The sequence below is a fragment of the Eleginops maclovinus genome, chromosome 17 (genome assembly GCF_036324505.1).
Source record: "Eleginops maclovinus isolate JMC-PN-2008 ecotype Puerto Natales chromosome 17, JC_Emac_rtc_rv5, whole genome shotgun sequence".
NCBI lineage: Eukaryota > Metazoa > Chordata > Actinopteri > Perciformes > Eleginopidae > Eleginops > Eleginops maclovinus.
This window is the reverse complement of record NC_086365.1, coordinates 14,987,264-15,000,222: the sequence shown is the minus strand read 5'-3', so window position 1 is coordinate 15,000,222 and position 12,959 is coordinate 14,987,264. Positions and strand designations below refer to the sequence as shown.

At 40.7% G+C, this 12,959-nt stretch overlaps 2 protein-coding genes and 1 non-coding gene across 4 annotated transcripts; 2 read left to right on the top strand and 1 right to left on the bottom strand.

The window, feature by feature from the left end:
• Positions 1-1,699: 1,699 nt before the first annotated feature.
• On the bottom strand, positions 1,700-8,609 carry glt8d2 (glycosyltransferase 8 domain containing 2). Its single transcript, XM_063905134.1, has 10 exons — positions 8,477-8,609; positions 6,195-6,238; positions 5,346-5,438; positions 4,906-5,107; positions 4,716-4,833; positions 4,529-4,613; positions 3,154-3,266; positions 2,824-2,990; positions 2,510-2,622; positions 1,700-2,406 (listed from the first exon to the last, which is right to left on the bottom strand). Exons 2-10 carry the CDS (start codon positions 6,211-6,213, stop codon positions 2,228-2,230), a joined length of 1,089 nt encoding a protein of 362 aa, XP_063761204.1. The 5' UTR covers positions 6,214-6,238; positions 8,477-8,609; the 3' UTR covers positions 1,700-2,227.
• A 754-nt stretch (positions 8,610-9,363) lies between these two features.
• On the top strand, positions 9,364-12,495 carry ankrd16 (ankyrin repeat domain 16). 2 transcript variants are annotated; one of them, XR_010167819.1, is made up of 7 exons: positions 9,364-9,820; positions 10,650-10,870; positions 11,024-11,066; positions 11,268-11,376; positions 11,585-11,751; positions 11,941-12,019; positions 12,235-12,495. XR_010167819.1 is itself a non-coding variant. In XM_063905733.1 (7 exons), exons 1-7 carry the CDS (start codon positions 9,483-9,485, stop codon positions 12,396-12,398), a joined length of 1,116 nt encoding a protein of 371 aa, XP_063761803.1. In that variant the 5' UTR covers positions 9,364-9,482; the 3' UTR covers positions 12,399-12,495. The 2 variants fall into 2 exon arrangements, 1 of the variants encoding a protein (XP_063761803.1); XM_063905733.1 differs by having other exon boundaries at positions 11,585-11,746.
• On the top strand, positions 9,921-10,008 carry trnay-gua (transfer RNA tyrosine (anticodon GUA)). The gene is given in 2 exon segments: positions 9,921-9,957; positions 9,973-10,008. It is a non-coding gene; the product is annotated as a tRNA-Tyr (tRNA).
• Positions 12,496-12,959: the final 464 nt, after the last annotated feature.

Sequence of the window (12,959 nt, the reverse complement as noted above, 5' to 3'; positions counted from 1 at the left end):
AGATTTAAAGGATGGCATTCAGAAGGTTTTAAACTGACTCTGGGACTGTTGGAATTATTATTTGGGGGGCTGTTGTGTTTGGAGCTTAGTGTAGATGTTTGTTTCTGTTTGTGTGTAAACATGAAGATATGTGGTCCCAGCGAGGGACAATTAAACATATTGTCACATATTTCCTTCTGGTGCAGAGGTTTTGCTCTTTTAAGGATAACTTTTATAATGTTTACACTCTGGCATTCTGACAAAGTGGTGCCTAAATATCCAAAAACACAACAACAACAACAACCTGAACTTGAACCCTGATGTCCCGATGACGACAAACATCGCCCTCCGTCGCCTCTGATGCAACAAAAACCTTCATCTGATTCCAAGAGGGATGAAGTGGACACACACACACACACACACACACACACACACACACACACACACACACACACACACACACACACACACACACACACACACACACACACACACACACACACACACACACACACACACACACACACACACACACACACTAACCCTAGATTACTTTTAAAAGCAAATATCCACTCTAGCTATTGAAAGGCAAGGATATCATGAGTAATTCTGGGGCATGTTTCTGTCTAAAACAACAATGCCCACCTTGTGCACCGTTGAGTCTCAGCCTCACATACAAAGGACGTAGCAGCTTTGATGTGGGATTACATTTGGATTCAATAATTGATGTTTTCTCATGCAATAAAACATTGAAATAAATCCAAGGCCGACATTTTAAACCATAATCTGTCACATAATACCGAAACGATTATTGAATTGACAGAAATTAAGAGGTTAACGGGACAGAATCCAAGCTAGCTTGAGATTCAAAGGTGTTTCCGATGATTAAAATAAACAGAGAGCTCAACCACAGAGTGTCTAGTAAGACTCAAAAGCCTATTTCTTAAAAATAAGATGTAAGATATTTGAATTAGCGGAAAAAGCTCTTCAGAAATGCTCATGTCATTGGATGAATGATTTCAAGCTGTGAGGCAACACCATGAGAACAGCAAAGCCCTGCTGTTTTAAGGACCATCATGCTCTCTGGTGGCCATACTGGAGTTTTTCAGCTTGTGACGGCCTTTCATGGGAATACAATCACCTACTTCAGTGTCAAATTGGGCCAGACCATGTGCTATCATATCAAGGGGGTGTGTCATGTGTCCGTTCTGTTCATCTTAATTACCCCTTGTTGGATAATTGGTTTGGCCCGGGTCATTGTACATGTCCGGTTTTGAGTCATTACTGCAGGTCTGTTTGTTCAGTTGATGCAATATTTATTAAAGTTTTTTCTGTTGACCTGTGGTTAAAGATTTTTGGTTTATAATGTGTGTTGGGGTGAATAAAAACCTAGTTTCTTTTTAAAAAGTGTGTCCTGTAGCCTCACTTGCATGCTCCCTAACAGCTCAACAACTGAGAATGAATGATTACATTTGTATTTGTATGACTTGTCTGTCCTCTGTCAGCGATTTAAATATAAATATATTCTGTTTACGTCATATGTGGACCATTAAAGTAAGGGACAGCAGGGCAGACATAAATACTGTTAGGAGTTTCTCACTTTCCCTTTAAACATCCTACAATTAATATTCTAACCCCTTCACAGCTGGCTATCTCTCACTATAGACAGCAGACTACTCCTATTTGTGTATTGAGCACACACTCAAACAATGTCCAACCAACAATTTTATTTCGCAGAACATTCCTCAGCTTTAAATTCACTGTACTGTTTTTATTTCACTGTCAGCCATTGTTCAAGTAAACTTCACTTGCTACTCAGACATGGTGGCCCAATTCCAAACCGACCCGGACCCCTTCAGGAACCACAACTGCTGCTTGGTTTTTACAAATGTACGCAACTTTACAATCAAATGAACAAGTCTACAGTTTTTCAGACTACATGTGATTAATGTTGTGCTATTGCTTTGACTTTTGACATTATTTTGACCTCTGTGAAGCGTCTTTGAGCGCCGGATAAATAAAATGTATTATCTCTTCCTAAATTAAAATACGAGGTAACCATGAAGTTGCATCTGTGTGACCATATTAAATGTCTGTGTTATTTTGCACAGTTTACTAGTTCAAGTTTGGGACGGATGCAGACTCACTATTGGTTTTTTTGTATAACTCCCACTCCCCACCAGTTGGTTTGGAGCGGGGGGGAGGAATAGGGTGTAGGGGTCGGTTTGGAATCTGGCCGGTATGTTCCTTAGCTTTCACTCTTAGGTCGTACCAAGGAGAACCTTCTGGAGGGGTCTGGAACAAACCACCTCTCCCACAGATCCAGGTGGACAGCAGGGTAGTTCCAGGGTTTAAAGGGGCCGTTCCAGTGCAGCAGGTGCGCCTCCTGCAGGACGCTCTCTGCATAGCGGGCGTCTGGACTCCAGCCTGCACCCACAGGGGAGCTTTGTAAGTTAAAGCTGAAATATTTCAATGTGTTTTGCACATTTTGGAGGCTAAGACAGTTTCCAATTACCACGGATGATCTTACCCAGGTGTCGGACGTGCCACAGAGGGTCCAGTGTTGTGTATTTGTCGTGAAACACTATCAGCATGGGTGGGGTTGCTACGCCTCCTGCCATGGCGCTGCTGTATATGTTCTGCCTGGTGGACGGGAGGGAGGGAGAGGGTAAAACAACTCTTAAAAATGTACATATTCTCATCTTGCCTCTCAAATTCATGTCTTAAAGCAAACTATTCAAGCCGACCAGTGGATACAAGTCTCCAGAGCTTCATCTTTTAGCACCACATGTGGAAAAAATGCAACGTCAGCACTTCCAGAAACCTTCTGTTCACGGTGCGTACCTGACATTCTCTTCCATCCACTTCTCCAGCTGTTTGGTGATCTTCTGTTTCTTCCATTCGCTCATATCGGCCACGAACACTCCGGGGTTGAAAGAGCAATCTCTGGGGTTGATGCCCAGGTCTCTCACTTCCTGTTTCCTATAGTCCAAGAAGCCCATGTAGGTCGTCTATAGAGGGACAAGCTCAGAGAAGAGGAGGCCGAAATGTTATATTTAAATCCAACCCAAAAACTAGTTGTGATGCTGGATTACACTGTTGCTTCCAGGTGTGATTTTTGTCTCCTCCCACAGGTTAATACACAAGTGATATAAATCAGACGTAGAAATCCACCTGCATGCCGATGCTGCGCACCATCTCGTGAGTGGAGGGCAGGTCGCAGTCCGTGGAGAAAGCAGCAGCATGACCCGGCTTCAGCTTCATATCAAACAGATCCTTGATGTCACCTGAGAAGCATGACAAGCCCGTTCAAATATTTTCACATACAGTGCTATTGCATAACCAATCATCTTCATTTTCTACACAAGTGTGTCACTGCATCAACATATTTAACACAAATATATTTGTGGATTTGATGTTCACTTTTTAAAATGTCTATTTTGTTTAATTGGAAACCATCAATTAAGCTGAAATTGTTTAACTGGATAAAACCAAATGACATACTTCAGATTTCCACTAAAGCTGCATGATCATATCTTTTTAAAATACAATTGTTTCCCCAACATTTGATCTTACATTCATTATGTTTTTTCTATTTATAAAAATACTGTATTAGTCATTTATTGTTTAATTGTGATTTTAAATGATCATATTAATATTTCCTTTAGTGCAGGGGTGTCCAAACTTGAGGGCCACATACAGAAAAATATACGGAGAGCTGGGCCCCTGATAGAGGAGAATATCGCCTCATCAGTTAAGTTATAAGTTAGCAAAACAAATGTAGGGGAATAATGTGCAATACTTGGAAATGGTTTAAGGAAAAACTGCCTACATCCCGTCTGTCTTTAGGGCTTCATTTATTCTGTTGGCAGCATTTTAAACGACTGATTTTATTTGAAAAATGGGCTCATTAATACATTTGACAAGTACAATATAAGACGAGCAAAAGTTAAATTGGTGGGCCATATTGCATTATACTTTTAGAATTTGCAGAGGGCCGATTCAAAATGGCCTGCGGGCCGCATTTGGCCCCCGGGCCGTAGTTTGGACACCCCTGCTTTTGTGTTTATTATTTGTACTTCAGTGTTGCATTATTTCTTATAGTATGGGATGGAGGCAATTACTGTGCATAATCATAAATAACATTCCATGTTTTATTGCATATTTATGTATTTTGTACTATAACAATATGTGCTTATGGTATAAATAGAAAACCAATCATGTTTAATGGAGTAACACTACTTTGTTTAAACACATATTTTAAGGTGTTGTAATGAATATCTTATATCATTATGTCAATTATATCATTTAATTTAAAAATCTCTTTATTTTTATTTAATTTGTTGTTCAAAGAGTTCTTGAACCTCACAAGTGAAAGTAAAAATACATATTTCAAGGTCATTTTAATTACAGGTCATTGTGTGTGTAAGTGTTCTTCATGTTATATAATCTACCCAAAATAATTCTGGGAAAGATTTGGGGTTATTGCTGCAAGAAGGCAAATCCACTCATCTGACCGACCCATAAGAACATTTCACGGACTCCTTACCCTGCACAATGACATCATCGTCCAAGTATATCACTCTCTTATGTTTGATGTCGAGCAGGGGTAAGTAAAAGCGCACAAAGTTGAGCTGCAAAACAAAACAGAGTTATTTAACCTCTCTGTGACGGACCGGAGTGCAGAGCAGCTGTAATAAGCTCTGTATGGATCGAGGAACAAATCCAGAACTCACCGGATGTAGGAGATCAGGCCGAGAGGAGTCCGGCTTCACTTTCCCCTTCAGGACCATGGGGTTAAACTCCAGGATCTTATATCTGATGCCCTTCAGTTTAGTCTTCATTATGTACTGTCTGGGAAACCCAAAGACAGTGAGACCTTCTTCAGCATAGGCAATAACACCGGGATGTTAGATTGTGACAAACCTTGTGAGTTTCACGGCGTCCCGCAGCGTGACGATGTAGAAGAAGACGCTGGAGTCTGTGTTGCTGTAGATGCTGTTGATGGAGGCCATGGCCGCACCGAGGCGCTCCTCCGACGCACAGATGATGACGGGGACGACATTATCCGCCTCTGGCACTCTCGCTGCGGAGACTTGTGCTCCACCTCCGAGGCTCTTCCAGTGATCTGAGGAGTTTATAACCAATGTTAGGCAGGGATGAGTACAGTAAATAGTGAATGTTCTGAGGACTATTTGCAGCTCCAATTTGATAATTAAGTGAGTTTTGGTGGCAGCAGGACAGTGTATATGTATTTCGGACAACAATGGGGCTCTAAGAATAAGAGAAATCGGGCTTATACATGTACAATACACCTTGAAAGTCCATTTAATTTGCCCTACAAAGATGGAAATACGTGGAAATACCTGCGAGTTTGGGTCGACTCGAGGCTCTGAGCAGTGAACTGTGCAGGAGGAGACACACCATCAGCAGCAGAAGCACCAGGAGGATCTGGTTAACTGGAAACAGAGGAATCAGTCAGTGTCGTGGTAACTAGCAGTAGCATTATTATAAATCTGTGTTAACTGAGGTAGGATTATGTGTCTTCCTCATCATGAAAGGTATACTCTCTCCTATTGCAGAACGGATCTAAGAAGGAGGATTAAATCTCCATCTGCAACCGTTTCCCGGACACTTTGATCACGTCTGGCTGCTCATTCAGGTGCCATAACTACTTCTGCACCTGAAGTATTCCGGACTCACTGACCCCAGGGGATGCAGGGTCATGATTTCTAGCACAAATATTTGGGTTGCTCCGTCAAGTTTTCATGGGTCAGTTTCCATGGGCGGTGAGATCTTCTCCAAATCTTGGATTAAACAATTAAAGCACATTTTTAGGCATGCATATTACCTTTGTAAATCCCTGTTTCATTTGGGTAGCTCACTATTTTGCAACTCCAAACTGCTTATACACACTGGATGGATACTCCTCATATGGTTACCTCATCACACCCTCCCCCAGAACACACACACACACACACACACACACACACACACACACACACACACACACACACACACACACACACACACACACACACACACACTCGATGCTAGATGCTTTCCTAGCTGGAAATGTGGGAGTTCCTTTCATAGACGTCACACAAATTAAACCTGACACTAGTTAAGAGGTAGAGAAGACGTTTATTCTTTGCCTCGACGTAAAACATCCAACCTGTCATTTTGCATTGGTAATACACATCATACTCACTCACTTTTTCTCAGGAGAGCCATATTTCATCATTACTTCCAACAAAATCTGCAAACACACAGAAAAAGAGCCCTTAAATCGCTGTGAAATATTCCTTGGCTTGAATATTGAAGGATTTTGTAGTTCCTTCTGAGGAGTGTTCACATTGAAGCTCTGCAACATGGCCAAAAGGGACTTAGCAAGTGTTTAGTATTTATTAGTAAGATGACAGGCCTCATGTTTAAACAAGACATGGCTAAAGATTCAAGTTTCTTCTGCAGAGATCAAACTGTGTCAAGCTACATCCTCTTTATCAAGTTTCACATCAGTGTCTCTCCTGGGACATGTCTCCATGCTTTAATGTTCAGCTCTTTATGTTCTCTCATACTGCCTGTGCTGCAGCACCTCTTTTCACCCTCTGTCTGAAACCAGAGCCCAGTCTGCTCTGATTGGTTAGCTGGCCGGCTCTGTTGTGATTGGTCAACTGCTTAGAGACGTCCCGCCCCCTTAGCCTTATCACGTACAATGTGTTTGAGCTCTAGCCAATAGAAGCGCAAGTGTTCTAAAATGATGTCACTGGGTTCCGGAACTTTTTATTTTTGACAGAGGACAGATTTTAGCCTTTGCAGACCATTTACATGCACACAAACATATTCAAGAAAGGGAAAACCACAAAAAGAACAATAGGGTCTCTTTAAGAATACTTAAGGAGGGGTTGGATAGATTGCCCCACACTGTTCAATTTCAGACACACATTGTTATACAGCTGTGTGTGTGTGTGTGTGTGTGTGTGTGTGTGTGTGTGTGTGTGTGTGTGTGTGTGTGTGTGTGTGTGTGTGTGTGTGTCTGTGTGTGTGTGTGTGTGTGTGTGTGTGTGTGTGTGTGTGTGTGTGTGTGTGTGTGTGACAAACAGCCAGTTAACCTGACCTGCAGTAAACTCACTGAGGCCTGCAGACACATGTGTCTGCACTTTGTCCAAAACCTTTCTCCACTTCCTTCCTTCCTTCCTGATGCCAGGGCTACAGAATATAAATGATCAAACAATGAACGACAAAGAAGGACATCTTATGCGTCCCACATCTTAAAAACCCTTCTGTGACTTTCATTTCTATTGCCTCATCATTTTTACACGGTAAACCTCAGCAGGAAGTAGCACCTTTTTTGTTCTCAGTAATTTCACACCAAAAGAAGTCGTCTGTTTTTTATGTTCAACCACTTCCCCAGAAGCCAACTAACTCAGACTGAACTAAGAGAGGACAATTAATTATGCATTACTTTCTAGATTGTTTGTCACACGTTTAGAGCAGCACAAAAACATCTGGACTGGATTAGTTTTGCATGCCAGTTTGCCAAACACACTGACTCTGGTCTGCAGTCGAAAAAAGAAAGGTAGTCCACTCAAGACTCTTTAAATTAGAATGCCATAAATGTACATGTGATATGTCCTCCTATCCAATGAATGTATAGCCACAAATGTAGTGTTTTTGCATCAACAGATATGAATGTTTTTTTTTTACTATTTCTGAGTTTTAATTTTGAGATTTTATCAAATGAATTACATTAAACACCAGTAAAAAGGTTCTGCCCTGTCTTACAGTGATTTTTTTGCTCCTTCAAGGCATCATTGTGAAGTGTGGATACATTAATCATGTACTTTTATGCAGCATCAAGCTACAGTTCGTAAAAAAATGCCTTATGACAGTGTAGCATAAAGGGGGTGTGAGTCACTAAAGCCACTTAAATCATCACACTGCAAGAAACATGCTAACCTGGATAAAGTAGTTAACTTTATATGAAACTCACTTCCCAATGCGTGTAACATTTCATTGATTTACAGTGGATTTAAGTTGTTTACGTGGACTTTTCTAGGAGAGAAATGTTTAAAAGGAGCTTAAAGGAGGGAAATCCCTTCGTAAAAAGCAGAAAAAAGAACACATAAAACTACCTAACCCAGTTTTATGGAAAAGTGTTTCATTGCATTGACACAACAGTAAACTGTGTCCTGCATCATCTAGCTTGTAGATAGCTTTCAGTGAAGACATTTTTTTTCAGTGTAAAAGGACAAAAAGTTCTCTTGTCTAACAAATACAATAGAGCTGCTTAAATGGGTCAAAATACACGAAACACGTATCATAATATGCAGAAAACAATAGCCTTTGCAAAACATTTACATGCACAAAAACGAACCGTATTTGTTTCGGTAAAATGCACTTTAGAATAAATGAATTAGGAGGTGTGTCCCTTTTGGTCTGAACTGTAAATCATCAGTAAGGAGCACAAAGCAAATGTAATAATGAATGTACTTACCAGACAACGAAGCTGGTAATTGCGGCCAGTTTCATTCCTGGTGTTCATGGTCCATGTTGTAAAACACATGAAGGACTGAGACCCAGACCAACAATCCCACTTTTCTGTCCCCCCACTTTTTTTTCCTCCTTCTTCCCTCCAGATGTGACTCATCTTGTTCACCACCGCTGAGTCCTTTGCTGACATTTTGCCAAACACTGGATTAGCCCTCACAAATGAACAGAACCAGCAGTGATACTGAAACAATAATTTCAGCTTTGAAAACAATACTTTTTTTATGCTGTTTTTAGGACTTTAGACACGATTTGAGAAAAAGAAATGTTCTCATACGCTTTATTTAAACCAGGGGGCATTGTCGTATACGTACAGAGATATTTATATATCTACGACTAGGCAGAGTACTGATATTTTGATATCCTGGAGGAAATAAGTGAGTTAAAGAAGTTGGGGAGTATTTTAGCGAGCCAAATCGCACGGTGTCAATTAAACTACATTTCCCACAATGCTCAGCGTGTCGTACTGCCGAAAAGGACGAGTAAAATCTATTCCTGTTTTTACATTTCATCTACTTATTCCTCTACTTTACGAATAAATGACATGTTTTTTTAATAATAAATGCATTTGTGCCGTCCTCAAATGTATGCGTTTTATATAAACGTTTTCTTTTACGATTAAAAGTTTATTTAGTTTGAATTTACATTTGTTTTTTTTAATGGTACATACGTATCTGTAAACAATCCAATGATATCCAATTTACTATATAATACTTATCCTAATTATAATAATATTTAAATGATTTTGTTTCTGCATTTTTGTTATACTTTATTTTGGGAAACACAATCACAGTGTAAGGTCATGGTTGGCCACTTCATTTCTTGCTACTCTGCGATAGTAACTGGTAAACATGTATTCCAGCATGTCTTCTGGAGCCCAGCTTCACTATTTTCTATGAATTGACCAGTAAGTAAATTAGTTTACCTGCAGCAGCCTTTAACCTGCACCCAGCATGGACGAAAACACTTTGAAACTGCTGGTAAAGCTCACTCAGGAGGGGCAGTTAAACTCTCTGGAGAAACAGGTAGCATCAGGTGGCTCTGTGGCTCTACAGACTGTCAGTAATAAACACTTTGGTCGGTCAGGAGACACCTTGCTGCACTACGCTTCCAGAAAGGGACACTTGGACATTGTGGAGTATCTGATAAAGCAGGTTGGCGTGGATGTGGAGGTGTATAACAACGACTACAAGAGGCCGCTGCACGAAGCTGCTTCCATGGGCCACCAGGCTTGTGTTAGCTACCTTCTCCGGGAAGGTGCCAAGGTGGACGGTCTGAAGAAAGCCGACTGGTGAGTGTGGATTAGTCAAAGATAATGAAAAGCTAATATTAACAGAAATAGCGCCCTCTACATCTTTAAGTAATTACTTTACGGCGTAGAGTGCCAGTTCCCTTCGATAGCTCAGTTGGTAGAGCGGAGGACTGTAGAGGCTAATCGCTGAAATCCTTAGGTCGCTGGTTCAAATCCGGCTCGAAGGAGAACCTTTTTATATTATTTTTTTACAAAGCGTCAGCAATCCCTTTATATATATTTACAAAACGCGTGTCAACATCAAATGAAAACAATAATGAAGAGACAAAGAAAAGCAGCAGTGCGTATCAACAGTGGCTTAATGTGTGCGTCGTGATATTCGACAAAGCTTTTCTCTGAAATAACAAGGTCTGTTTTAAATGTATTTTCAGAAGCTTAAAACAATATCCTGTCCCTCTAAATGCAAAATGATTTCTTACATTGCACAATGACTGTCCCGACTATTTCATTGTTCAAACAAGGTAACAAATGTTCAATCTACAAAATACGCTTAATAAATATGTCAAATTTAATGAAAAGTTCTGATTTAAATGTGGTTTTCCATTCTTTGCATCTACATTTTTGATGGCTTTTTCTGTGATGCAAGGAAAATCACTTATTATCTGATGTAATGTATGTAAAAGTGTAAAAGTCACAACAAAAGTGTGCAGTATATTTGATGCTGTCTAATCCAAATTAAACTAAAGACAAAACAAGAGATTTGACACATAGATCTTCTAAATGTTTCTTATAACATATTAACTATATCTACCATAATACAACTTTACTACTGTGTTAAGTGAGTGTGTAAGCCTCTCTTCTCTCTCAGGACTCCCCTGATGATGGCCTGCACCCGCAGAAACCTCGCTGTGATCCAGGAGCTGCTGAGCCACGACGCCGACCCTGCTCTGAGAAACAAAGATGGCTGGAACTGCTTCCACATCGCCTGCAGGGAGGGGGATCCTCTGGTCATACAGCACCTGCTTCTTATCAGGCCGGACGTCTGGAGGACGGAGAGCAAGACGCAGAGGACACCTCTACACACAGCAGGTAAAGCGTCCTCTGGTTTACCTGCAGTGGTTTAGGCTGGTTTATCTTCCCAGCAAGTAAAACCACAAAGACAGTTTTTTTCCTCCTGTTACTTGGAAGATCATTGTGTTCAATGTCAGATTATAACCAGTACTCCCTCTGTTTATCATTCAGCGATGCACGGCTGTGAGGAGGTTGTTAGGATCTTGCTGGAGAGGTATGTTAACATTTTGAATGTGGAATATTTCCCATAAAACAAATACAAACACATAGGAAGTAAAATATTAGCATAAGTAAGTAGCCAGGCTAAAAATTTCAATTTTTACTTAAATTTCCCACCCTTGTTTCAGGATAAATACAGTATAATGCAGGTCTCACATTTGTCTGACTGTCTCACACCTCCTCTGTTTTCTCCCAGATGTGTTTACACCCCCGACAGCCCTGACAGCTGTGGAGTGACACCTTTCATGGACGCCGTCAGGAATGGACACATTTCGGTATCCAGGCTGCTTTTAGAGAAGCACCAGGTAAAAAAAGGCATACTTTCCCCGCTACTATCCATAAACTTAGGGCCCTCCAGAACGTTTTTTGTTAAGGATTGCAACCATATCAGAGCCGATTATCTAATCTGCTCCTTTATTCCCCAGGCTTCAGATTATTTTCACATTATTAATTAATTATGTGTGTTTATTTTTGTTATCGTACAACAAAAATAACAATTAAGGTGTTCTGCAGGCGTCTCCAGCAGCAGCTGATTCGGTCGGGGCTCAGGCGGTGCATCAGGTGGCTGTTACCGGGCAGGATGAGGCACTGCAGTTCCTGGTGAGGGAGCTGAATGTCGACGTGAACCAGAGGACGACTGACATCCAGCTTACTGCCCTGCACTACGCTGCAAAGGTGAGGTTAGTGACTAACAATGTGCAGAATTGTACCTGAAGGGGGACATCTTCTTCTGCTGGGGGTACTACGTGGAAGGATGTGAAGTAGATCAAAGACTTTGAAGGAATCAAAATGAAATTCTGAGGATCAAACTGTTTATTTTCCTGCAGTTTTTATGCTATGTGTGAGAATAGAAAATCTGTGTTTTTCAGGAGGGCCACTCATCTACTATAAAAACACTGCTGGAGTTGGGGGCTGATCTTCATGTTCGGGACACAAAGGGAAGAACTGGTAAGCAGTGCATCACACTCCATGTTGTGTATTTGTTGTGAAATTATATGAAGTCCAATATGATATCAACCAAAGCAAGGAGGATACATTTGATAGGATGTAAACTGCATTTTTCTACCATTTCTGAATGAAAAATGACTTTGACAGTTTACCGATTAAAGAAACAACTAATAAACTATTTGGTAAATCCATCATGTCCTCTCTTCTGTTGGCAGCTCTTCATATAGCGTGCATCGGGCAGCGTTCAGATGCAGCCAGGACGCTCCTGCAGCTGGGACTCACAGACTCAGAGGACACATCTGGCACAACTGCACGGCAGCATGCAAAGAAACCAGATGTAGTCCAGGTGTTTGAATGTGGAATACCAGACCCATCATAGAGAATACCATACAGATGCATCTACTGGTTCTGTTACAATAAATATTCAAGGTGACTTAAGTCAAGTTTGAGAAGACAACAATAAATCGTAACTTGTGCGGTGTTGTGTATCCTTGAGTAACAACATTTAGGGACCATAATCACATGACTTGAATGGAAGTCATGTGAGGTTTAGATTTGTGAATCTCTCACCTGCCAGCTAAGGTCATAGGAACAAATCAAAGCTTTGAACCCCAACTATTATTCATAAGTACTTGTGTATCCATGTAAATGTGTATGAAATAAATGACTCAGTTGTATTTGTAAGCTCCTGACAGATGTATATGTTGACCCTTTTTAACGGCATCCTGGCAGACTGTATGGCCTTTAACATCCAATCCTATACAAGTGTAATTTGGGTGAGTAATACAGAGGCTTTATGACCGTCACTGGGTTTACTTAACAGTCAATCATTAATGTAGTCACAGTGAAACAGTGAAATGAGACTACATTGCATTACCATTTGTTTCACTAATTGGAAATTCCTTATATGAAATAATTTTGGAATAGGGAAACTTAATTG